Source organism: Perca fluviatilis, chromosome 8 (assembly GCF_010015445.1).
Source record: "Perca fluviatilis chromosome 8, GENO_Pfluv_1.0, whole genome shotgun sequence".
In the NCBI taxonomy this organism is placed as follows: Eukaryota; Metazoa; Chordata; class Actinopteri; order Perciformes; family Percidae; genus Perca; species Perca fluviatilis.
In genome coordinates this window covers 13358050-13385755 of record NC_053119.1, presented here as the reverse complement: position 1 = coordinate 13385755, position 27706 = coordinate 13358050, and the positions used below count along the sequence as shown (strand labels likewise).

General features: G+C 43.0%; 1 protein-coding gene across 6 annotated transcripts; it reads right to left on the bottom strand.

Moving 5' to 3' along the window:
* Window positions 1-510: 510 nt before the first annotated feature.
* LOC120564411 (genetic suppressor element 1-like) lies at window positions 511-26228 on the bottom strand. Of its 6 annotated transcripts, none has more exons than XM_039809342.1 (16): window positions 26059-26228; window positions 16885-17064; window positions 15313-15512; window positions 12691-12845; window positions 12334-12537; window positions 9431-9640; window positions 8327-8610; window positions 6538-6847; window positions 5796-6403; window positions 5536-5648; window positions 5178-5457; window positions 4078-4191; window positions 3596-3973; window positions 3106-3402; window positions 2508-2611; window positions 511-2351 (listed from the first exon to the last, which is right to left on the bottom strand). In XM_039809342.1, exons 2-16 carry the CDS (start codon window positions 17060-17062, stop codon window positions 2214-2216), a joined length of 3573 nt encoding a protein of 1190 aa, XP_039665276.1. In that variant the 5' UTR covers window positions 17063-17064; window positions 26059-26228; the 3' UTR covers window positions 511-2213. The 6 variants fall into 6 exon arrangements, with proteins under 6 accessions (XP_039665276.1, XP_039665278.1, XP_039665275.1 ...); XM_039809344.1 differs by having other exon boundaries at window positions 26067-26228; XM_039809341.1 differs by lacking the exon at window positions 26059-26228 and adding an exon at window positions 24996-25224.
* Between the last annotated feature and the right edge of the window lie 1478 nt (window positions 26229-27706).

Genomic DNA, 27706 nt, shown 5'->3' with positions numbered 1-27706 from the left:
TTGGTGAAATCAGGTAACTCCTGCCTCAGCCGGGGTCATTGAAAACACCTGTGTGGGTGTGCAGAAGCTTTCATTTGCAAAGTTAGATACAATGTTTCCCTTTGAAATGTATATATGTGGCATAAGATGAAAAAAAACTCAAGTAAGGTGCAAGTGCCTCAAAATTGTACTTAAGTATTATACTTTAGTAAATGTACTTAATTACTTTCCACCACTGCTTTTATCCAATGTTGAAACATCTTGATGAGCGTGCTCATTTCCAGGATGACAATTCCCCCATCCACATGACACAAGAGCTCACTCAATGGTTTGACGTGTATGAAAACAATGTGAATCATATGCTATAGCCTTCACATACACTTGATCTCAACCCATTTGAGATTTTGCAGTGATACTTGAACCAAAGAAAACAGACATGGCATTTGTTCCCGAAAAATTGCTCAGAGTACCTTGGAACTGATATGGAATGAGAATGAACTCTCCCCAGATAAATGACAATCACCGATAAAAGACATTTTACAAATATTTTAATGTAAATTTCCATCAGAATGTACAGCAATATATGTTAATAAATAATTCATCACAATTATACAGTCTAAATAATACATTACATGACAACTGATTGAAACAAATATGCAGGATTTCACAGCAAGTAGAGGAGACTGAACAGGTGACGCAGGAAGGTCAGGAGATTTGGGGAGATTGCTACTGTAGCTTGTGCTTGTAGGAACGGGCTCCTGGGATTTTATTATTCAGATGGAAAGGGGCAGAAATTATAAATATGTGTAATGTGAATATTTTTTTTTAATCTGAATTGAACAAAACAAATCATCAAAAAAGAAAGAGGTGTATTTCTTTGTTATCCACAGAGGGATAGTGACATTCTGATTTTGATGTCACCCATAAACAATTTGTTATGAGTATCAAGTGAAAAACATATCCTGTATCAGTTTTGAAAGTCCTGAATTGGAACTGAAAAATAATTCGTTTTTTTTTTTTTTTTCACTTTTTCAACACACACCTTCAAAATGTCTAAAAGTACTGTAGTTTCACTCAAGTGATGCCAATTAGTAAGACCATGTGCAGAATGTTGCAATAGGCCTTTTACAGGTACCAAGAATTTTTAAAATATCACAAATTCTATTCTCCAAGTTTTCTTAACATTTATAGGCATGTGGAGGGACACAGACTCAGGGATAAACCGTCTGAGCAATCGTCATGACAACTTCATAATGTGTGACAAGAAATGACATTTGCCAAGTTGTCTTCCAACCCCAAACATTTTGACATCACATAACATGTTTTTCAAATACAACTGTCCTAACATCATTCATTTATTCTGACCAGCAGCAATTCAAACAAAACATATGGCTTCCCATAGGAAATGGTTAAAACAATAAAACATACAAAATTCTTTGTCCATTACAAGTGACATTACCAATGGAAAATTTATTTAACTTAAAAAAAAAAAAAAAGAACTTAATTGATACCATTTGCCATTATATAGATTATATCTTTTAGATGTTTCCTATCCTCTGGAGAAGCTTTACCAGCACCCAAACAGCTTGATCTTTCAGATACGGTGCTAAGTAGACAGTACAACATTATACCACACATAGGAGGGTCAAGTATTTACTCCCAATTCAACTTCAAGTGCATCCTATCAAGTTTAAGGCCTGAGGTGTGCTTTGATTCCTTGACTCAATTTTCATTCTCTGAGTATTAACCAAGTGACCACTGCACGCTTAGTCTCTTCTCATTGGTGTCCAGAGAGGCTACAGATGTGTGCCGAGTGATACATCGGATTAGTGCGGATCGATACAGTTTTTGCACAAAATTGATATGATATGAGCTAAATGGTGAAAAGTCCTTAAAGCTGACTCAGGGACTAGTGGGAGTCATTAGCGTTACTGTGACAAAGATGCTGTTTTCACCTACACGGTGTTGTTACAATCCATAGGCAGAAATGATAGAGAGCGTGAATGCCCAGACTGTATGGTCACCATGGTTTATGGTTACCGTGGCAAACATGGCAGGTAATCAGTTGAATCTGGCTCCAGATAGGTAACATATACTGGTTGCCCAGAAGAGGTAACAAGACAAGGATTCAAGTGCTTCGAGTGCAGAGAGTGGTCTGGCTCCAGTCCGTCTTGTTCTTGTTACTGTTCCTTCGCTGTCAAGAGGCGTATCCGTCAGGGAGTTGGTGTCAGAGGTCACCTCGGCGTGTGCCCGTTGACTTGCCCCCTGCCCCAGTGAATGTTAGGTAGCGTCAAACACCTCCTGAAGTGCTCGAGCTGGGCCTGCAGTCTCTCCCTCTCCTCTCTCACGTTCTGCCTCTGACTCACCAGCTCCTGACAAACGAAAGGACGGACACAACTTTTGTTACAGAGCCAAGGCTTTCTGCACTAAGCTGAATCGCTTACAAGTATAAACAGAAAAAATGGAACACTGACATTAAAAGATGAAGGGAAACAAATCTGTATGCAGATACGGTCCCAGGTACTTACCCCCATAGTGAGAGAGAGCTGCTCTGCAGTTCTGGTCAGATTGTAATTCTGTGCTTCAAGTCTTTTACATTGCCCGTGAAGAACCTGCCTCTCTATACTCCATTCTGTACAGAGAGAAACACACACACCACAAATAAGGGGAAATTATACCTATTCTAATATCTCTTTCACACAAATGATCTGAGGGTAAATTGTAGTCCAGACCTCTGACAAAAATATTTGGGCCCTCTGCGAAAGGTTTTTTTTTTTATATAGTTTGCATCAAAACTTCTACATGATGCATTTTTTAAAATCTACTGCACTGATAGCAATATAAATACAAGGCTTGTAACATCTAATAGTAATCATTGATTTACATCCCAAAAACAAATAGGTAACACCCTAACAGAAATGACGTGTTTTTTAAAAAGAAATTTCTTAAGTAACAACAGCAGCACTTCATCCATTAATGAAGGTCACTGTTTACTGAATGTGGATAATAATCACATCTCTAAAATCTCCAAAAGGGTTTATGAGGAAACCAGTTGTTCAGTGTAACCTTTAAGCCCTCTGAGACAAATTTGGGCTACAAACAAAAAATGGCTTGACACCGACTCACCATCCACATACTCCTGGTAGGCCTCAAAAATAGCTTCGATACCCTGCCACTTCCTTGGATTTTCTTCCATCTCCTCCTCCTCTTCCTCCTCCTGACCAGACTCCTCCTCGTCCTCATCAGACAGGTTTTCCCGCGGTCCCAGAGTGTCCCTGCTGGCTACAAGGGAATGGAAGTGATGGCCGTTGACGTGTGCATGCTGAGGGGCATGGTTCAGAGGGGAACTTTTCAGTTGAGTGACGTTGTGAAGCAACGAGCGGTCGGCCTTCATGCCGGCCTCAGGGACACAATTTGAAACTCCTTAAAAGAAATGAGTGAGACAAAAAAGGCCAATGTGAGCTTTTGCAGCCATTTTTAGAACCAATTTGGTTACTAGTATCCATTTCAACAGCTAGGATATTACATGCAAACACCACTAGGTGGCAGAACATTGTCATTTTAAAATTCACAATCAAGCCTAATGGTCATGCACCTATGGGAGTGAGTGGCTAACCTTTGTTCTGCAGTGTGTTGTGTGTGGACTGCAGCACGGCCTGGTGGAAGTGCTGAGCAAAGGCCTCAGGTGTGAACCTCTCCCAGGGCCGATTCCGTCCATTCTGCACAGGATTGGGCTCCTTTTTCTGAGGAGAAGCAACAACGCCGTTTTGGAGGCCCTGGAGCCTCCCGTTTGGCTGAGCCTCCATAAATTCAGCCTTTTCATGGTGAGGGGCCAAGGGTGGAGGAATGCAGGCAGTGTTGGTGTCCACGGAGGGTTTGAATGTGTCGTTATGGGGTAGATGTTTGGGTTTGTGTAAGTAGGGAGGGGAGGGGCTGGGAGAGTCTGGGTACAGATGTCCATTTGGTTGACTGGGCAGAGGGGCTGAGGAGTCACCTAAAAACAAATTTGTGCAGTTCCTTAGAACCATTTTGCCATTTTAAACATGCATATAAATATGTGTGTGTGTGGGTATTTTCTAAAGTGTCTGTGTGTCTCACCAGTTGAGGGAGCAGGAGGACTGCTACACGGAGGTAAGGGATTATATCTGAGTGTGTCTAATGTCACAGTCTTCCTCTGAATGGCCCTCAGCAGCTTTTCTGTCCTGTCCTTATCTACAGAGAAAAAGACAAAATGACAACACCTGTCATTCATATTTGAAAATAAGGCTTAAAATATTGACTGGCACAAGGAACTAACGGAAAAAGGTCAGCAAATGGGTGACTTGAGGTAACGTCCAGTACATCACCATCACAGACAGACTATGGACACACACATTTAACAAAGGCTGATTCTTTCTACCAGCTTTCACCTAAAAACATCAAGGGGGTTTTCAGAGGAGAAGATTGGTTCATACAGATTTTAACCCAGATTGTATGTTCGTATTCATCCAAAATCTGGTTACCGTAGTTCCCAGTAAACTAGGTCCTCTATGTTGACAGATGAGAAAATGCTTCCGGTAACAGGAAATTAAAAGAAAAATTGAGAGGGAGCTCAAATGAGCTGCTGATTATGCCCCAGCGTCCCTATGAGCAAGTAATGAACAATAAACGTTTAAACAACAGAGAGTTAGCCCTGCAGACAGTATATTTAAATCCTGGATTTTTTTGTATTATGATTTGTCTTAAAGATTTTCATGTTTTTTTGTAAATAAGTGGGTAAAATTAATAAAAATAAAAAAGTCATGGAAAGTAGTGTTTGTTGCAGGGTTACTGTAGTTGTGACATACATATATTACCAAAACTCATACAGTATATACACTGTGTGCATATGTTTTAAATGTGTATATTTACATTTTAACATTATAATAGTTTTACAATTCGTTTAATAAGAAATTCATACATTTTTAGCAGTCTATACTATATTTTGACAGGCTGTGGATTAAAATCTACCCTTGCTGGAGAAAGTAGAAAATCCTGCCACAACCTCCTGTCGAGATGCTTCCTCACTTTATTTTTTTCTCACCCCTCCTACAGCCTCGCCAAATAATAAAACTGAGAGAAACTCAGTGTCGTATTTTTCCACGGGGAATCACCAGCACTGACTGAGAAGAGAGCAGAGTAGCACGTAGGATGTGTGTGGATACTAAACAGGTTGTTACCTCTCCTCTGCTGTGGGCTGACATGGGAGAGGTTGAACATAAGGAGAAAGTCTTTTTTCTCATCCAGTTCGGCGGTGCTGTCCATCTGCTCGGCAGAGTACGGCGTAGTTAAGGGAGTTGTAGGTGTTGGAGGTGAAGAGGCCTTTCTCTTGCCCCGCACAGCCGGCGGAGAGACGCTGCGCTCTCTCATCATCCTCCTCCTCTTCCTCCTCTTTCGCGCTAGAAGCTCATCGCGATGGGCCACTGTGGTCAGACCACACACACGCAGGAAATCCACTTTCTTTGGAGAGAGATTTGGGCAGGTGAATATCAAACATTTTCAAACCTCGTATGTATGTATAAAGTGACGTTTATGCACCTCGGAGGATGTATCCAGTTGGAGTGGGGGCTGTTTCGTCACTCTCCTCAAATGGGCTTTCACCTCCTCCTCGTCACTCTCATCATATGACTCATCCAGGTCATAGTAATAACCTGACAAAAAGAGAGTAAGAGAGAAATCATATTTCATCATAAAGAAATTGTCAAAGTATATATAGTCATCTCTTCTGCCTACTACACCCCCCCCTCCTGCCCATAAATCCCTTCTCTTTCCTCTTTATCCTTCATCAGTGTGCTCACCTCCCTGTCTGGCCTCCCTCCTCCTCTTCTCCTCCAGGTCCAGTTTGCTGAGCAGCCGGCGGTGCTGCTGGAGAACCTCGTCATAAACCAGCATGCTGTCGGGCGGCTGGCCCTGTTGCTCCCTCGCCGGAGACGGAGAGGCTGCCTGACACCGTCCCACCAGGTCAGTGTAGGTACCGGAAATAGACGGAGGCACACAGGACCTCTGGTGGAGGTTATTGACGTGATGCCGGTGATAGAGGCTCTGGATGGCTCTGTCCTGCTCTGCCTTGTTCCAGGAACCTGCTTCTTGTAAACTAGCTCCCCTCAGTGAGGTGTATCTCTCTGTGCCTTCCCCTCTCCCCCTGCCTCCTTCTTCCAGATTCTCCCCCCAGCTCAGGGGGGGCCTGTCGGCTCTGGTCAGTCCTGGAGGTGGCCGACTTGGCGGTGTAGGAGGGTTGAGTTTTCTGCGCGAGTCTGTGGGGGTGTCGACGAGGGAGGCTGGGTTCCACAGTGTAGTTGGAGGGGCAGGAGGATGATGGGGACCTTTAGGGGAGATAAGGGGAGGTGGAGCACCGAGGCATGGAGGTAGATCTTTGCTGCCTGGCTTGTGATGGACTGAATTGGTTCTGTTTAGGAAAATAAAGAGCAAAATAAAATTCCATTTATATTCAAAAACTCACCACACAGAGTGACATTGCAGAAGTTTAAAATGTTAGTATAAGACATTTTCTAAAATTAATTCTTTTGACTCTCTTTTCACCTGTGACTGTCTCTCCTTAGCTCCGCCCCTTTCCCAGGTGACCTGAGGCCCATCTCGAGCGGACCCTCCCTCTCCTGCCCTTGCCCCCGTTGTCGTGTTAACCACGCCGCCTCGCTGGCCCTCTGAGTCATCATGGCAGCTGCCAGAGCTCCATGGATCCCCCCAGCAGCAGCATGATGCTTCCCCATGTGAGAAGGCACCAGGCTGGGCACAGGATGTGGGATAGAGCCCCTGGAGGAGTGAAGGCCAGGCTGCAGTGACAGAGGTTTGGGTGCTGGGAAACCTGGGTGCTCAAAGTCCTTGGTTTTATCTGGAGAAACAGTGGAGTTGGGAAACCATGAATTAGTTCTTAGACGTGTTATGCCGACAGCACGTGTGTGTGTGTAGACAGTTTGATGATTCTGATTTATTCAGACATCATTCAGCATCTTACAATGCGGTTCTGACAAAGGTGGAAAAGATGATGGATTACCAATAAAAACTTCCAATGAAAAGTTCCAAAAGAAATGTGCATTGCAGCATTGTGTAGGTTGTTTACACACTCACATTTCATTAAGTTTCAATACATACACTCCTTATATCTTTATTCGTAGTCCATAAATAAATCCAACAGATTGGACTGTGCCATAATTCAAGTGTAAATGTAGAGAGAAGAAATAACTCTAAAAGTCTGCAATATTTATGAGGACCCACAATATGAAACAGCATAGCAAATTATTACAGCCGTACCAGTTGGATGGAAAGAAATATAAATATTTTCTTAAAGGTTGCACTATTATGGGTCGACCTCTAGCTCACCCAGTAAGAGCGTGCGCCATGTAGGCTGAGTCCTTTGCAGCGAACCAGGTACGAGTCCGACGTGTCATCCCCACCTCCCTCCCACCTTTCCTGTCTATCCACTGTCACATATAAAGGGGAAAGCCCCAAAAAATAATCTTAAAAAAAAAAAAGGTTGCACTATTATCTGGTGTATGGTATAATTCATCTGCCATAGTTGAATATTATTTAAAAAAAGTTTCAACATGCCACTGAGCCACACAAGTGCATTAACTGTTTCTGCACGACTGACTTCTGTGCTATAAACAACAGTAGGTCTTGTCCTTATCCATTTACAATAGTGTGAATGTCAATCTGGTAAAAGGAAACACACCCAAATGAACGCAAAAGGCACATTATCCAATCTTCAAGATTCATAGTATATTATATATTATATATATTCGTAGTATACTTTACACACTGACCCATTTAAGAGACATGGCATTCAGCAAGTCTGCATTAGTTTAGATTATGAGATATCTTGTGTGCCAAGTTGTTACTTTGGCCTAAAGATGACACCAGCTCGGGAAAGCATATTTCAAGTTAATAAATTTGCCCCAATGGATTATATGAAAATAAATTCTGGCATAACAGTTATGCTAGAGGAGAGGTCAGAGCATCACCATAACCATAAGTAATTGTCCTTTGGGGGCCATAAATATCAACACCAAATTCCATGGCAATCTGGCCGAAACCAAAGTGTTGGACAGAAACATTTTCTAACCAACATCAGCATTCTTAGGCCTCACAGTAGCAGGACAAAAAAATGGTTATGGTTTATTTAAAAAACCAAAAACTAACTATTGAAGGGTTTCTCTCCTCCCCTATAAATTCCAATGAGTAAAATTTAACTCAGTCATCTGTATTTCATGTTGCTTCTCCCTGAGTCCGGACTGTAACGCTATCTAGTTGTGTATGTGCCTGCATGTGTGCACACATACATCAGTGTGTGTGTGTGTTCGTGTGTAGGTACCCAGTCTGTTCGGGGTCAGCCTCTCCCCTGGCCTGGCCCTGTCCTCCAGTGGTGCCCTCCGAGCCTGCAGCTCAGCCAGGTAGTGGCTCTCGGCCGCTCTGACCATCTGCTGATGTCTCTCCCTCTGCCTCTCCTTCTGTCTGTCCAGCTCTCTCTCCCGCTCCTCTTCCCTCTCTCTCTCCCTCTCCCGCTCTCGTTCCAGCCCTGCCTCGCGCTCCCTTTCTTTTTCTCGTTCACGCTCTTGCTCTCTCTCTCGCTGGCGGAGCTCATTCTCCATCTGTAGCCTGTGGGGGAGGTTGACAAGTATGCACACACACGCACACACACACACACACACACACACACACACACACACACACACACACACACACACACACACACACACACGAGGGTGAGAGATGCAACACCCAACATGAGGCAGATATTAACCACACACTGGTGAACCTCACACAAACATTTCTGCTCCAACATACACACACTTGCAGAAACACACAGAAACATGCACACACACTCTCCACTTACCATGAGGAAAATAATCCATACACAGCATGACTGAGCAAGAGCAGATGAACACTTAATAGGTATCCACAGGAAAAGGACACACACACACACACACACACACACACACACACACACACACACACACAGCAACAATCAATAGCACACAAACAAACCTACAGGATACGCAGGAGCCATTACAGAACCAGACGATAAATACCATCCATTTCAAACACAAACATTTCCCCTGTGCATTATGCCACAGGGGAACACGGTGTATTGTGAAACTGAGAAAGGAGCTCAAAGTGCTGAAGGAAAATGGAGAGAAAGAAAGAAAGAAAGAGACTTCCTTATGTGTGAGATTTAATGTATGCACTGGCTTGCATATTCATGTGTATGGGTGTGCAGTGTGTGTATGAAGGGCAGTGTGTGTGATGAGTGTATAGGAGGCACTGTGGGGTGTGTGCTATAAATATCACACACTCAGCAACCTGTACCTATCCTGCAGAGAGAGATTACACAGCCCTGCAGACAGAGGAGAGAGAGAGAGAGAGAGAGAGAGAGAGAGAGCCCGAGAGAGAGAGTGTGCATGCATGTGTGTGTTACCTCTCAGCTAGCGCTGCTGTGTGGTTTAGTTCTCCTGGGTAGCGGCCTCCAGGCAGGTGCAAGTGGAGGGCAGAGGGGTGAAGAGGAGAGAAGGCGCCCCCTGCAGGCACAGAGTAGAACTGTGACCGCAGCGCAGAAAGACACAGGGACTCCTCCATCCTGTGACGGACAGATGGACAGATGGACACAGGCAAACCAGTCAGACTATATCTGCACATGCCAAGTGTGAAAAATGTAGGGGGGGAAAAGAAAAGAAGAAGAAAAGAAAAATAAACAAAGAAAAGGTGGACGATTATCTGATATGTAAAGGTAACATTGCAGCAGTGAAGATGAAAAGATGATGTAGGTGTTATGTGGTAATAAACAGAAAATTGAAAGAAAAATACAGGTAGTAAGTTAGAAAATGAAAAGGGGTGTTTACAAGAGTACTCCTGGTCTTTAACAGAACGCACCATTTTTTCATTGTATTCCAACATAAAGTAGAGACGATAACACCCTGTGTACATGTGATGAACTTTTCACCACTGCTTTGAATAATACTTTGATCTGTGTGTATGTAACATGCTATTTCTAATTTTGAGAGCACACATACAGTGAGCACAGAGTGAACTTCAATATAAGTATATTGAAATTAAAACATTTTGATTGTTTAATTAACTAAAGTACCCTTTTAATCAGTTGTATTCATTAGGGCTGCAACTAACGATTATTTTCATAGTCGATTAATCTGTTGATTTTTTTTCTTGATTAATCAATTAGTTGTTTGGTCTCTAAAATGTCAGAAAATTGTGAAAAATGTGGATCAGTGTTTCCCAAAAGCCCAAGACGACTTGTTTTGTCCACAACTCAAAGATATTCAGTTTACTGTCACAAAGGAGAGAAGAATTTAAGAGTTGACAACTAATCGATTAATCGATTAATCTTTGCAGCTCTAGTATTTATTCACATTTTATTGTAGCTTCATTGTCTTATCAAAACGCTCTGTATTACACTGTGTATGAACTGTGCTGTTCAAATAAGGTTTCCTTTCCTTGCGGTCTACTGTATGTGGTAATTGTTGTAACATGTACACTGACTTAAACTCCTGAAAACTCATGCATTCTATTAAAAACAAAAATGGGCAGTGAACACAGGTACATGGCAGAAGTCTACCTACAAGATGAAGGTTTGGTGGTGTTTTAGTCATGCGAAAAGATGGCGTGTTTATCTCTGTTACCTTGGTGAACCACAGAGCAGCATGGTTTAGCATTCGTACACTGACGTTTCCAAAATTCCCCTTAGATTTCCCCTTAAAGACTTTGGTTGGATAAAACATGCTGTTGAATAACATCACATGTATTGTAAGTGATGTACTCTAACTGCTTTTTCCAGCACCTCATTTAAGCAACAACAATCTCCTAATGAGAGAAAAAAACCAAACCAGAGATGTTATTTCAATCTACGGCTGCACCTTTCAATCAAATGTCCTGATTAAAATTTAAACTGAAATTCCGTGGGTGACTAAATAACATGAGTGTGAGAGGTTAAGAATTGAGAGGTTAATGTGGCCACGATAGCTCAGTTGGTAGAGCGGGCACATACTGCCTTAAAGTATTACCTTTTGAACGTTTGACCTTTGCCACATTTCAGGCTCAAACTAAAGTATAAAACTGTAATTTTTGTGAAGAATCAACAAAGTGGGTCCCAATTATGAAGTGGAAGAAATTATTGGTATTTCATTTTAAAAATAAAAATCAAAAATCAGCTTTACTCAGTGAGCACTTCTCCAGGTCAGTGAGGAGGATAAGTTGACTAAATAATGTTAGATAGTGTGTGTAATCAAGTCTATAAATGCATCTCTGTGATAGTCAGAGGTGTAAGCGAGAAATATGGAAAGAAACACCAGGAATATGTTGTGGAGAGTTTAAAGCGGTTGGTACAAAAGATTTCCCAAGCTTTACATCAAGGAGCACTGTGCAGCGATAATAGAAATGGAGGGTATCAGACACTACAATGAGCCGGCCGTCCCTCTAAACTTTCAGTCATAAATGAGCTATCAGAATGCAGCAAGAGGCCCATGATCACTCTGATGAATGCAGAGATTACAGTGGGTGGGAGACTTGTCATAACAAAGTTTATGCACAAATCGCCTTTAGGGAGGGAGAGCCATTCTTAAAGATCCATAAAAGTGGAAAGTTGCCAAAAGCCACCTGGGAGACACACAAAAGTGGAGAGGTGTGTGGTCAGATGACCAAACATTTTGAACATGCAAAAGCGTTATGTTTGGGTAAAAGCAACACAGCTCATCACCCTGACACCCATCCCACTGTACGGTGGTGCAGCATCATGGTTTGGCTGCTTTTCTTCAGAGGAAGGAGATGGTTAAAATTGTGGGAAATGGATGGACCAAATAAGACATTTGGAGAAAACCTGTGCAAAAGACCTGAGACTGGGACGAGATTGTCTTCCAACAAGAAATGATCAAAACATAAAGCAAAATCACATGGAAGGTTCAATAAACCCTCCAGGTGTTAGAATGGGTAAAGTAGACCGAATCATGAGAATGTGGGTGTATCCACTCACTGAGCTCAGCTGTTTTGCAAGGAGAATGCAAAAGTCTGTGTGCAAAATGTAGAGTACCCAAGCGACTTACAGCTGTATGGAGGGACAGTATTAATAGGGGTTAATTTTGAATATTTAGTGTTTAAAGTGAAATTATAGTGCATTGAAGAAAGAAAGCAAGTATACAGAGGGTCATGCCTCGACGCAGAAGGTCCAGGGTTCGAGTCTGACCTGGGATGATTTCTTGCATGTCTTCCCCCTCTCTCTCCCCCTTTCATTGCTTTCCTATCATTAAAAGGCACAAATGCCAAAAAAAATAATCTTGAACAAAAAGAATTGAGAGTTTAAGGTGGTATTGTTACCTTGGTAAGGACAGCGGGTGATGCAGGTAGGCAGGATGATAGTAAGCAGCAGCAGCTGCAGCGTGGGCAGCAGCGGCAGGGTCCAGACTCAGGGGTAGAGAGGTCAGGCGTAGGTCTTCTGAGGTGGCGAAGGGCCGGAGCGCTCTCAGGTATTCCTCTGGGACGGCACCCGAGGGTACCACAGGGTGCATCTGCCCAGGCAAACTGCAGAACGAGTGCACACAGCATTAACCTTAAAAACAGTTTGATGAGCTATCAAATGGGTTCTGTTTGATGATTTTTCAGGGTTGTAACCAAAAATTACTTTGCTTTTATACAAATACATAAGGTCAAACTATGAGTGTGTGTTGCACTTACCTAAGGCTCTGTATTCTAGGGTCCTGCATGACAGAGTTGGTGGTGAGGCCAAAGGGGTGAGCCAGGGGGTGAGGCGGAGTCCTCTTATCCTGTTGTGGCTGGGTGTTCTCAGCACCCACCCGCTCCCTACTGTGTCCCTGAACACTCGACTCAACCTGACAGGGAGACAGACAGGCAGACAGACAGCATGAGAGCAGGCTATGTATATCCATTGGGGTTTGAGTGTGTGCTAGATTGAAACTGAGCGGGAAAAAGTTCAGGAAAAGAGAAGAGGGAAATGAGAAGGAGCAACTCCCCCACCCAACCCCTCCCCGAGCTGCACCCAGAGGCTCAGCAGAGTGGAAAAGTGGGTCTGATATGTCATAACAGGTCAAGATCAAAGTGGAAAGATGATCCTAATATCTGGCCAACTGCTCTTTCCTTCATCTCTCTCTCTCTCTCTCTCTCTCTCTCTCTCTCTCTCTCTCTCTCTCTCTCTCTCTCTCTCTCTCTCTCTCTCTCTCTAAGAGCTTCCTACTCAGAGGATTTAGTCGCCACAAAGTCCTTGATTGCTTATAGTACAATCCACCCTTCAAATCACCACAATGACAAAAGCAGTCGTGGGGGGAAAAAAGCCCAAATTACAAAAGTTTCCCAAATTTAAAAGCATTTACATTTACAGCAAATAGTGACACAGCTGGCAAGAATGCATACCATCTGACTGTTTTCTGGGCTTGGCTCTGTCGCTGCTTAATAGGTCGATTAATATGACATGACTTGTGTCATTATTCTAGCGTCTCTCCAAATATTTCAACTAAAGAGGCAAAACGCCAAAAGATCATCTTTAAGGCTGTGAGGCTACTTAGGCACAGCGGTGCTTTGAGCTACAAGCTATGCTCGCAATAACAATGCCAACATGCTAATGTTTATAGCATGTATAATGTTTACCATGTTGATCATATTAGTTATGCGTGTTAGCATGCTAACATTTACTTATCAGCACTAAACACAAAGTACAGCTGAGGCTGATGGGATCGTCATTAGTTTTGCAGGTATTTGTATAAACCAAAGTTTGGGACAAATACAAATTTTGACCCAATGATGGCACAAGATGAAAAGAGAAATTTTGGTCTGGACTAAACCGTTTCACTGACCAACGTACTTGCCATTAATAGACCCGCAGAAAACCTTTGACTACAGTATATTATAAATTAAAAAACATCGTTTCCACTACATTGTGTCAAATCTTGTTGCTACAGCAACAGACAGCAATACAGGTCAGAGAAACCATGGTAAAACCACAAACAAATTGCCTCTTCCAGCAACACCCAATCTGCTACCTTAGTTTTGTACACCACTTGACCTGTAGTGAAATATCTTTGCTTTGAATATGTTTGAATAGTTTTGAATGTGGCACTCATGGAAAGCAGATTCAAACCAGCGATGGACTGTATCTCTCTCACTATATCATCATCCACTGGTTCAAAATGAGAAGGGGAGATGACACACGGAGGGTCTGGAGAGCAGCCATCACATTCCTTGACCTCTGATCCCGCAGACAGCCAATGGCCTTCACAGATGCAGCAATAAACACACAAACAGTCTGTGTCTTTAGCCTAAATCACCCTGTTCTAGGACAAGCTGCGTACAGTAGGCCTAAGGACAAATACTGAATCTATGCACAGCTTTAGAGTCCTCTCTCTGTCGCTCTCCTGCTCATTCTTATTCTCCCTCCCCTCCTTTCTTAACATAGTATTCTCTATTTTCCTGCCTCCCTCCCTCCTTCTTTCTCTCTGAATGTCTGAATGGGAGCCCCAGGCAGGCAGAGCCACAGAGTGGTCTTTGTGAAGGGGGAGAAAGGCTGCTCTGATCCAGGGGGAAGTGGCTACTGTGGGGGCTAACCCCTGCATTGTGTGAGGGGCCTGGTTCCTCGCCCCACCTTAAATTCGCTCACACACCCACAAGCAAACACATCCATAGATGCACACACACACATACACTGGTCCCTCTTCACATCCTAAGCCTTTTGTGGTGAAGGGTCAAGTACACACACACACACACACACACACACACACACACACACACACACACACACACACACACACACACACTCTCTCTGCAGGAAGCTGGACACAATAGGTGCCAGTCTCTGCAGCCTCCAGTGTTTCTTTACAAACCCCTCATGTGTTGCTGAAAAAGACATGGACTGATTAGTGAGAGGAAGAGGGGGTGAGGCAGAGGGGTATAAGCATGAAAATGAAGGAATGAGACAAGACAGAGAAAACAGAGGGATGGCTGGTTTTGACAGTTTGATGTTGACAAGCACTGGGTCTATTTCTTTAATGGAGGGAGCAGCAGCAGGACGGATAAAGGACACAGAAAGAGACAGACGACTCATCTGTGCTAAGAGAACGCACGAGAAAGAGAGAGAGAGAGAGAGAGAGAGAGAGAGAGAGAGAGAGAGAGAGAGAGAGAGAGAGAGAGAGAGAGAGAGAGAGAGAGAGAGAGAGAGAGAAAGAACTGAGAAAAGGAGGAACCAGCAATGCTGGGGAACAAAAAGTACACAATACACAGAGCGAGAGGAGCAGATGTCTTGTCTGGAACACCAGCGTGTACGACGTGTTGATAAACGATATGTCTTACCTGTCGTCCGTCGGCCCTCCACAGGCCGTTGCTGGTCTTGGTGGGGGCAATAGTGACAACTGGAGGGGTGCTGGGGACACCGTGGCCCCTGGTCTGGCCCAGGAGGGGCCCTAATGAGCCCCGCTTAGGGGTGGTGACGGGCGAACTGTGGCTGGTGGCCGGGGAAGAGACTGGGGACGACTCACCACTGAGGGCAGAACCTGAGGTGGGGAGAGAGAGGGTTAATGACAACAGGAGAGGCAGGAATAAACTGCAGCTAGACGGCTGATCAGATTAAAAAGATTTCAGGATCAAACAATCCCCCGTGACATAAAACAGATGGTGCACGAAAAAGAAAAACTACCTTTTTCGTCAGTGTGCTGGCCTGTGACGAGGTAAACAGTGATTCAATCATTTTGATGAAAAGCATTCTGGCAAAATGTGACAGAAATAATGGAAAGTGTAAAAAGGTACAGAAGGTAGAAGAGATGAGGAAAATGGTACAAGATGAAAGTGCGTGACAATTATGCATGTGTGCACGCTAATGAAAAAAAATCAGGTAAAGAGAGAGCGAAAGAGAGATGTCATAAGTGAAGGTGTTCAAAGAGGCTGGGGTGTGACACAACGGAAGGGGGAGGTGTTAAATGTGATAGAGAGAGTATATGTGTGTTGTCTGTAACATTCACGCTACTCTATTACTGTAACACTCACTAACCATGACACACACACATAAACACAAACACATTCAGAGATGGACAGAAGAAGGAAATAATGAGATGAAGAGAAGGTGGGAATGAATGAGCTCATGTAGAGCCTGAGGTACCGTAGTGAAAAAACTACAGGGAGAGAGCAAGAGAGAGAAAACGAGATGATGATGGAGAGAGACAGAGAGAGAGAGAGAGAGAGAGAGAGAGAGAGAGAGAGAGAGAGAGAGAAAAAGAGATCTTGTTATAATTGGCTGTAATTAGATTCTCATTATGAGGAGATGAATGGAAACGGATGAAGGAAGAGACAGCGAGGGAGAGGTCAGGATAGGTCAGCTCTTATTCAACACCTTCATTAGGACACCAATAAGCTGAGTGAGGACACACACACACAAACACACACAAACACACACACACACACACACACACACACACACACACACACACACACACAACTAAAGAGCTACCAAGCGGTAAAACGTTTTACATTATTCCACAAAACACAAACTTGCTCTGTGAAATGATCTGCTTACGCAATTATTGCCACTGTGTTGCAATACAATGTGCAATTTTCTGCCATTAACCCCTCGTCCACATCTTAAAGGACTAGTTCGACATTTTGGGAAATATGTTTATTCATTTTCTGGGGGAGAGTTAGATGAGATGATTGATATCACTCTCATGTCTGTACTGAAGCAACTGCCAAGAGACGGTTAGCTTAGCATATAGACTGGAAACAGGGGGAAACAGTTAGGCTGGCTAGCCTAGCCAGCACCTTTTAAAGCTCACTGATTAGCATGTTATATATATATATATATATATATATATATATATCTTGTTTGTTTACAATCTGTCCACATGTGGATACATTAAAAAGGTTATTGCTCACCTCTGGGATCCTCGGCCTGTTTAGCCAGTTTACGCAGGGCAGCAGCGAATCCAGAGTTTGCAGATTGGGCAACTGCGTTCCCATTGGTTAGTGGGCTGATGGGACTGACAGTAGCCGTGGTGCGAGTTGCTGTGGAGATCATTCCTAATGGTGGTGATTTTTTGGACTCATGGTTCATACCTGAGGAGGAGAGTGGGAGGAAATATGTGAGCTTTGATAAATGGACAAATCGCAACTTGATGTCTCTCAATAAAAGACAGGCAATCCAGTTAGAAAAAGTCTGTGATTCTTTTGTCAACTGAGGCATTTGATTACCACCTCTTTCTAAAAGTAGAACATGTATCTTTGAATCATTTGGTAAGAATATGCATCAGTTTTTGAACACAGTTGGTAAATCATACACATGAAGTGCTCAGAGAGAATGGAGGCGTGTGTGTGTGTGTGTGTGTGTGTGTGTGTGTGTGTGTGTGTGTGTGTGTGTGTGTGTGTGTGTGTGTGTTTCTGCCTTTGTGTCTGGACATCATAGTGAGCACATTCGCGTGGGTCAGCTCCACTAGAGACAGAGTGGAGGGAGTAGAGCTGTGTCAAATAGAGCGGTGACCCTAATAGCAAATCACACACATGAGTGCACACATGTCCATTTCCTCAAGGGAGCCAGCCAACACATCTTAAGACTTCAGGAGTGTCTACACGCAAACATTATTAAGTATCACTGCAGTTTTACACCCTCACAGATGCAAGCATGCACACACACATATATAAACATACACAGCCCCACACACACACACACACACACACACACACACACACACACACACACACACACACACACACACACACACACACACACACACACACACACACACACACACACACACACACACACACAGATAACTAGCAAACCCATCGATCTACTGGATAGTGGCCACACTTAGCGTAACCTTTGTCTTCACCCTCTACCCTCTTACTGACACACTAGTGTTAATTACAGCTGGAATTAGCCAGCAACCCCCTGCCTGCTACAACAATGACCTCATTACCACCACAGCACGCACAACCACCTTTCAAACATGCATACACACATACACATAGCACAGGGACATACACATAGCACAGGTAGAGCAAACAAACAGCCAACAGCAGTAAACACAGTCATGACAAATTCATACATGGAGATTGAACACCATTACTGAATGTTCTGCTCATCACACAGATGATTTTGAAGTGAAAGAATAAAGGGCGGTCAGCTCTTAAGAGTTTGTTATTGAAAGTATTTGAAATCTGATATTACGCCAAATTTAGATGTCTACCTTCTACCTGCCAGCTTTCACACACATGAGCAAAAACAGGCAGAGGAAGCTGCAGAGCGATAAACAGAGTGAGAGGAAGATTTATGAAGGGAAAAGTGAGGGAGAGAAAATGAACAGAAGCCAAATCTTAAAGTAAGTGAACATGAAGTGGAGATTGACAGAGGTTGCGGTTTGAAATCATGCAAACCACGAGAGAAACATTTCTTCTGCATGTTTTGAAAATGTAAAACTAACAATTAGAGTTAAATATGATCAAAGTGTTGAAAAAGCAATGCCAGGTTTTATGGCCCTGCTAGTTTCCTCAGTTTGTTACCAGCTGCCACAAAGCCACACAGACAGATAACAAATAACCGGTCAACCTACATCTAACTGCTTTGTATGACACATCTAATGTGTGTAATGTATACAATTAACATGCGTCCAGCTTCTGACGGGTATGATGTGTTTATACGCCAGAAGACAATAGGGTACACCAGATGTATGATTTTCTTTAATGTTAAGTACTCTACTACTTTCTTTCCTTTAGTCACTATTTTCCATTATTTCTTTGACTGCACCTATGTATTTACATGTCATGCCGATAAAGCAAATTGAAACTAAAACAGATAGACAAAAAGGGAAAGAGATGAAGAGAGTAAAAGCTCAGGTCCTGACAGGCTGTGTGTGTGTGTGTGTGTGTGTCTCTGCTGAGCCCAGCAATCAAGGGAGAGATGATAAGACAGTTTCTATCGACTCTTTCTCTCTCTCCTTCCTCCTATCTCACTCACTCTTTCCTCCCCGTCTCTCCTCTCTCTCGTTTATCTCAGCATACTGGAGCTTATTTACCAAAAGTCAACACACGTAATCTCTCTGTTTCTTGCTTTCTTTCTTTCTTTCTTTCTTTTCCCTACAGTCTTTTGTTACAGGCTATTCCTCTGATATTTACTCATGTTAATTCACAAACACACTAACATATGCATGTGAGCATAATCCAAACATGCAAACAGACACACTCACCCTCCTGCTCACTGTTCTCCTCCTGCTCGTCGTCTTTCTGCTCCTCTGTGAGACTCTTTCTCTCTCTCCCTCTCAGCCTTGCAGCTGCTACGTGCTCACGTGACCTCTTTTCTATCCACTTCCCCCCTCCTCCTCCTCCTCCTCCTCCTCCCCATCCACCGTCCCCCTCCTCCTTCCCCTCCTTCTCCATCTATCACCCTCTCCATCCTACCTCCTCCTCCTCCTCCTCTCGTCTCTGTCACTCTTTCTATCTTTCCATTTTCTCTCCTTAGCTGTCCCTTCTCTCTCTCTCTCTCTCTCTCTCAAACTGTGCGCTCTGTCGTTTTCTTTTCTCTCTTCATTCTTCATCCTTCCTCCTTTTGGCTCAAACACTCCGGGGAGGGTGGAGGGTGGTCGGGGGTGGAGGAGGGAGTAGAGAGAGGAGGAGGAGGGTTTAGGGTGATGACGGGGGGGGAGTGTGTGTGGTTTGAGCTGTGTGTGTGTGTGTGTGTGTGTGTGTGGGGGTGTGTGTGGGGTGTGGGGTGTGTGTGTGTGTGTGTGTGTGTGTCAGCGGGTAGTGTTAACCCTCCATCCATCACTCTGTCTCTCTGCTAGTCAGCTCTGTCTGCTTTGGGGACAGGGGTGAGGTGGGGGGGAGGGGAGATTTTCTGACAGTGACCTTTCACCCTTCACCTCTGACCTGTGCTGCCCGGGACAGCAGGAGGTTGGAGGGTGAAACACACAACTGCCCTAAATACAAATTAAGACATTTAACTCCCTTTTGGAGCCTTTTTTTGAAAGTGATGACTGAATGAATAAACACAAGTAAAAGGCCAGTCTAGCAGCCCCATGAGGCTGTAATTCTCATTGCACACCAGAAAACAGTTAGGAGGAATGAAAAATGGAGAGACAACTTTGCTATTAATCAATGGTGGGGCCAAAAAAAAAATTTAAGTTTTGGCTGAGGATGGTGCCATTGGAAAGGCCATGTTGTAACCATATCAAAAAGGTTTTATCCTCGGTAGAGTTGCCATTACAGGACTCTACACTGTCAGTGCCATTTCTGCTAGACTGTGCTTTGAACTTGAATATTTTTTGCAACTGCGATATGATTCATACAGGAAATGATCATATTGCATCCTTATTCTCATTTTCATTTAAAAATGTATAGTAATTGTGGCTGGGTTGGCTCAGTGGGTAGAGCAGGTGCACATATACTGAGAGGTTTATACCTCGATGCAGAGGTCCAGGGTTCAAATCTGACCTGTGACGATTTCCTGCATGTTTTTCCCCTCTTTCTCACCTAGCTGTCCTGTCAAAATTAAAGGTATAGTGAAATGATTTCTGAATGCAAAAAATCTGTTGAGCCACTGTGGAGATAAAAATAAAAAAAAAGTCAAGAAAAATGTCTTGCATGCTAATTTGAGGGCATATTGAGCAATAGGCTAACATCAGTAGGCTAGCCGTGGGTGATTTCAACATAATGACCCAGGGAAACATTGAACATTTGACCAAGGGAAAAACATTGAGAACATAAAACTGTTTGAAAATTCTCCTTATTTTGTCATATTAAGATTAAGCATAGATATGCTCCCATAAGTTGCTTATAAACACAACTGCAAAAATACTTGAAATTTGGAAAATAAAACTTTTTTGAAAGTACCTTCAGGCATGCGACCGTTTATTATGTGAAATTAAAATAGTTTGCATACTAATGCTAACATGTGGTAACATGCATGTGGTGAGTTACAAAAGTGCTATCATGCAACATAGCTACACACATACTATGATTAGGCATGTTAGCATTAATCTCAAAGTGCTGAGGCCATGGGCATTAGTATATTATAATTATATATTTTCTATTTTAGTTTTAAAGTATCCTATCTGAAGTGTATAATTTGCCCTGCTGATAGCACTAAATGAAAAGTTAGTGGGTCAACAAAGTAATTACGATTCATCCTCTGGGAACCATCAATGTCTTTACAACAATTCTTTGCAATTCATCAAACTTTCAATATATTTATTACTCAGGACCAAAGTGTTGGACCAACTGACCATCGGTGCATCGACCAACTACCGTCCATAGAGTCACCAACCTGCCGTGGCCAAAAGATAATCCAGCGTACTGTACATACGCCACAAACTAATAATAAAACTACCAGCTCTGCCAAAATGAAAAAGGAAATCCGGGTGTGACTCTATTTATCCACACATAAACACACCAACACACAATCACACTAGGCTCTGCATGATGTAAGTGATGTGTGACATGTTGAGGCCTGTGTCTTTGACACCCTTTTTGTGTCTCTTACTCTCTCTCTTTCACTTTTGCGCTCTCTCTCTCTCTCTCTCTCTCTGACACACACAAAAACAGACAAACACCGACTACACAGGGGGACTGTGAGGACAGCAGGGGGGGGACCTGCTCTGCCCTGTCAGCTCATTAAAAAGCCGTGTGTGTGTGTGTGTGTGTGTGTGTGTGTGTGTGTGTGTGTGTGTGTGTGTGTGTGTGTGTGTGTGAGCAGGGGTAGGTCATTAGGACTGAAGAAGAGGTTGTACCACACTACCTACTCATTAACCCTCATCACATTGGCATGTCTGACCGTGTGTATTCTTGTGTCGGCTACTGTGTTAACACTTAACATTAAATTGACTATCCTCGTTTGTGTTTACGAACAGTTACCTAACAGTAGACCAATAATGAGTTTACACAGAAACACAGAAACACACACACATTCTTTTAACACAAAATATGCTCTATTTAAGTTTTAAGACATTATTATTTGGGCTCCTACAGCTGATACTAATCATAACAACAGCTACTGTTGCTGTTACAATAGCTGGCAGACTTCTTTTTCAAATTCCTCTGAGAAGCACACACACAAAGAGAGAGAGAGAAAGAGAGAGAGAGAGAGAGAAAAAAAAAAAAAAAAAAAAAAAGAAAGAGAGAGAGAGAGAGAGAGAGAGAGAGAGAGAGAGAGAGAGAGAGAGAGAGAGAAAAGTAGCCAAATGTTTTACAGCCTCTTAAACTTGTCTGTAATAGCAGTCAGAGTGGCGTCAACACAGCAGTCTCCAGGGTTACTCCGGGGGCTGCTAAATGGCTTTACTAGCTCCAGTCACCTTTGCAGTTTCAGTCATAAAAATGAACATAAACATCAGATAAAGAAAAAAACAAAACATAAATGAGCCGTCTGTGGAAATACATCCAAAGACGGGCACATACAGAATTAGCTGACTCAAGATTAAGGCATTGCGTGCGTCACAAAACATATGCATGTGACCCCTAGGGACCAAACAGCCAGTGTGCATTTATGGTCCTGGGATAAATGGAGCAGAAAAACCACACACTGTAATAACCAACACCTCCAGCGAAAAAACAAACAGGAAGCAACATCCAAAGGCACGCTGGAGCAAAGAATTAGCAGCATGCAGCAGGAAAAGAAACAATAGAGAAAGTATGTGAAGTGTAGCAGTCATTACTCTGTTTTATATTAAACAGTGTGTCCACTAGAGCAGAGCCATGTTTACTGTGCAATCATAACAGAGTCACGATGTTAGTGAAAGGTCTATAAATTATCACCGCCACAGCTAAGAGCAGAAATGTGAGCTGTCAGCAAAGACAGGATGGCTACATTGGAAAAACTCTTCCTCTGTTTTGTTTTGTTCTCTTCTCTCCTCCCTTAAACTCAGGCCTTCACTTGCACCTCCTCCTGTCTGCAGGGCACTTTTCCTCTTTCAGTGACCCCTTCTCCGTGTCTCTAATCAGTGTACATGTCTACGAGCTTCTTGTCACTGTCTGTCAGATACAGAAGGAAGATATAAATAGCAGCTGTTTTGGGACCCTTTCTCTATCTGTCCGCGTTATCGTTTCTTTGCCTTGTCATTTCCTCCTCACTATCTCTTTTTCAGTCTCCTACCACTCATTCGACAGCCTCTACCATCACGTCGGCCGCAATACTGTTTTTCCCCTCAGTCATCGATCTCTTCTGCAGCGTGTGGCTCAGTCTCGCCTCTCTCTGATACCGAGATGATGCAAAAAGATAAAACAATCTCTCCGTTTATTTGGGCGCCTGGCTGCATCTGACACTTGCCTGCAGGGTGTGTGTGTGTGTGTGTGTGTGTGTGTGTGTGTGTGTGTGTGTGTGTGTGTGTGTGTTAGCGTTGGTGGTAAAGGTGTACACAGGTCGTCAGACAGTTGACAGCCACAGTTCCCCCTCTTCTGGCCCAGGGCTGGCTCTGCTCACCAGGTGCCAACACCACAGCGGCTAGACTTCAACCATCTGAACAAACACGAGGGGGGAGAACACACACAGACACACACTCACTGCACAAAGGTGTACGAAGACAAACGGACTAGCAGATGCACATAGACTGGCCCGTCAGGCAGGTGTTGGATAAGTATAAAGTGCATGGTGTAATTGAGTTGTGTGCTGCGAAACAACTATCGCTGTAGTAAACAATGATGTTAGTGTTGAAAGAGTAACATTCAAGGTGAAGTTTGGGTCAGCAAATCAGAGAGGAGCTGAGTCTCTGAGGAAATTAAGTTTACAGATTGTATGGATTATTTCCTCATGTATTACCTCTGAATAGATTAGACTGGAGCAATGAGAAAAGCAGCCTTGGCAGTTGATGTATTCCTGTCATCACCTCTGTCCTATGTGTCAGCATGTATACCAGACTTTTGGCTGTCAGCTGTAACAAAATAATTTGCTTTCTGTCTCCATGTTGTGCTTGTCCAACCTGTCTTATTTTTGTCTCAAAAGATTAAGACTATGCAATATATTTTCATTCTGTAGTACAGTATATATATAATGTAGTATCCAGTATGACATCACATTTAAAATATCACAGCTAAATTACAAACAATCGCCAGTCTTGCACTCTACCACACTGCCGCACTACACTACACCTAGTACAGAATGGGACTATTTAAGTAATACGACACTGTATTTAAAGGTGCAACTAATGACTGTTTTCATTGGCTCCTAAACTGTTGTTTCCGAGGTCAAGAAGTTTGAACATCCAGAATGCCTTAAAGTGATCTTGGAAAATTACAATACCATGACGACTGTCTATGATATTGCTTATTAGGCTCCAGAACAGATGCTAAATGGCGAGATTGTTTACTCAAATGCTGTTTCGAAGGTCAAGGAAGTATTATTTTCTGAAATTAACCACTTAATTGTTTTGGTCTACTAAACATCAGAAAATAGAGAAAAATATTCATAGGTCCCAAGGTGACATCTTCAGTTGTCTTGTTTTGTCTGAACAGTCCAAAACACAATGATATTTACAACTATAAAAAAACAAAACATAGAAAAGCAACAAATCCTTCTGGTCATGCTCGAAATGACCTTAAATAAATATCTTTCATGTTTGATAGATTATCAAAATAGTTGCCTATTCATTTTCTGTCAATCAGTTAATGGACTTTACAAAAGTTTCTAATAATATGAAACTACAGGAGATTAAAAAAATCAGATAATTAGATACATACCACTGAGTAGCCTCAATTAATTTAGAAATAAACAAAGTTTTAATAATTTAAAGAAATAAAAGCACTGGGGTTAATCTGAAGCCATGGAGTGTATGAGCAGTGCAGGCTGGGTTTACAGTATCTATATGAGAAGGAGGTAATTAAAGAGATTGGAGGTTTACTCAGTAACCCCTGCTGAGCAGCTGGTCTGCGGCAGGTCAGGAGCAGCACATGGCGCATGGAGCGCGCCTGTGTATGTGTGTGTGTGTGTGTGTGTGTGTGCGCGCGCGCATGCGTGCGTGCGTGTGAGTGTGTGTGTGTTGAACTCCACCTGCAGGCTGTGTACACACACAAAAGCGACGTGATCCGCTTGACTGCTGCTAAAGCGCCCGGCGGCATCTATCTCAACCAAACAATAAAGTCGCTGTTAAAGGTCCCGGATTAAAGAGCGACTCCTCAAACTCCCATGGGTGCTGTGTGACAAACCATCACAAGGAAACTGGGTGACACACCGCTGTGTTTCAGGTCTGTCTTGCTTGTCAGTTAGGCCTTTACCAGGGGCAAACAGGAGCGGTGTATGATCACCGACAAGTTTGACAAGAAAGATAACATAACAAGGAACCGCAAACACCTACAACAAGCCTCACCTTCTGCGGCTGCGTCAAGACAGACAACGAAACAGGAAGTGGAGGATACTAAGTTCAAAATAAGAGCATGCAATTTCCCCTACAGGACGATCAATGATGTCAAAAAAAATATTAAAAGAAACGAATTGCAAGTTAGTGTGATCGAATTTACCCTTGCAATAGGCTACTATCTTTCGTTCGGTTATGTCATTGTGACAAACGCCAAGAACGCTTTATTTTGAAAAAAGGTAACCAGATGCAGTTTTCTCCTGCTGGCTTCACACTGTCCGTCAAGATGAACCAGTTTGTCTGATTATTGCCGTCTGATTCAATCACACACACTGCTCACTTTGAGTGTTGTAGTCTACAGCAGTTAATCTAAAAATAGCCTCAAAGAAAAGTATTTTTTCACTTCCTCCAACAGTCCCTCTGAAGTAGCCTAGACAATAAAATATCAAATGTAGGCTAGCCTACAAAATAAGAATATAACTTCCCATACACATCAAAGCGAAACTGCTACCATAACAGAAAACCCATATAATATAATAATATTGTAAGGTATAAAAAAAGTCATAAGGTCAAGATAAAGTCACCTCTCAGCACCACAGACGATATCCAAGCAATAATTCTGTGACAATTTAACCACCACCAACTTTAAAAGCAGACGCAGTATTATAGGCCTACGCATAAATGAACGACCTTATTATTCACTTAAGTGTAGGCTACAACAAAGCAAACCCCGTTACGTTTTGTAGGCTACTAAAACAACAGAAAACAGGCAACTTACCGCCTCACCAAAGAAAAGACAATCCTCGGGTTTTGCTCATCCTTAGGTGGATAAATTGTGGTTCTGTGCGCAGCGATATATTGTGTGATCTCCCACCACAACACACACCGATGTGTGATGTGGGAAGGAGAAGGACAACACGTTAACTGTCCTTAGGGAGATTGAGAGCGAGCGAGCGAGCGAGCGTGTGTGAGAGAGAGAGAGAGAGAGAGAGAGAGAGAGAGAGAGAGAGAGAGAGAGAGAGAGGCGGGGTATGAGGAGAGGAGAGGAGAGGAGAGGAGAGGAGAGGAGAGGAGAGGAGAGGAGAGGAGAGGAGAGGAGAGGAAGGGAGGGAGGGAGGAGGAGGCGGTGAGCACCTGCTCCACTGATGCTCCCTGGAGAGTTGAGCAATGGAGAGAAGGAAGATGGCCCCAGACTGCTGATACCTCACAGCCTGGACATGTTTACTGTCCACTGGAGACAATCAGATCTATTCAAGTCAGCTCCTCCTGCTGCTGTAAACTCCAAGTACACAGGAGTACTAACAGGCTAATTTCACTCATCATGATAATACCACTAGTATTGATCTACTGCTGCTGCTGACAATAACCTACTACTCCACTGTTTCTACTACTAGTAATAATAGCCTACTATTATTATTATCATCATCAATAGGGGGAAAAAAATCTGGTGTGGTGAAGAAAAACTACAATTTTTGGAGGGAACTTTGAAGTCTCATGGATACACTCAAGTAGGCTACAGCACCTCAAAAATGTATAAGTATGATTTAACTAAACTTAAACCTGCATTAACTGATTGCTTGGCCACTTGGGGGCAATGCAACAAGCTGTAAGCACAAAACATGACATGTAATCACCTTGTGAAGTTGTTATTATTATTACTTGTCAGCAAACATTTGCCTAATTGAACATTTGGAGTCACATTTCAACCTGAAGAATGTAAGTCCAATATTTGCTCTTTTTTGTGGTGTGTTGTGTTGGGGGGGGTGTTTTGGGGGAGGGGGGGGGGGGGGGGGGGGGGGGGGGGGGGAATTGTTTTTTTAGGAGCAAAAGAAACACTGATAAGAGCTGTGAAACCAAAACATTAAAGTAGCCGACTAAAACCAAAGCAATGAGCTGAAAGACGCTAAAACGCTGTGGAACTGAGGGGAACTGCAGAGTCGGGTGATAATTATCTGTAGGTTCATAACTACGCGCGTCATTTGATCCATAAAAAATATGAATTGTAACTGTAGTCTAAGTAACCTAAGAGTTAATATGATAATTTGACAAGAAAACAAGTTATTATTATTGTTTTTTGGCGCTATTCTATTCTAAATTGTATGGAGAAAATACTCACAGTAAACCTACTGCTTTTTTATTCCCTCTGCTAAAGTCACAAACACTGTATGAAGTATCAAGTGAAAACATGTTTATTACCATTCTTCTGTCATCATATGCTATAAGCTCACTAAGCCTGCTTCATTTAGTCTAATATTTCAAAATCTCCCCTGGGCCTCTGTGTCTGTCTGCCTGTCTCTCTCTTTCTTGATCTTCATCTACCCATCCCTCTCTTCACGTCTCCCAAGCAGCTGCTCCACTTTGCAGCTATTTAACAGCTGTTTTGCATTGATTTGCGCTTCCGAGTGCAGATTTCTACCTTGTCCATC

What these genes read in the sequence shown, in the direction of transcription:
- LOC120564411 (XM_039809338.1), bottom strand. Translation starts at nt 17,191, where the DNA reads ATGCCTCAGTTGACAAAAGAATCACAGACTTTTTCTAACTGGATTGCC. An exon ending in TCCTCCTGCTCCCTCAACTG is followed by an intron (nt 3,974 to 4,077) that starts GTGAGACACACA and finishes ATTTGTTTTTAG; the next exon opens with GTGACTCCTCAGCCCCTCTG. An exon ending in CAACACACTGCAGAACAAAG is followed by an intron (nt 3,403 to 3,595) that starts GTTAGCCACTCA and finishes ATTTCTTTTAAG; the next exon opens with GAGTTTCAAATTGTGTCCCT.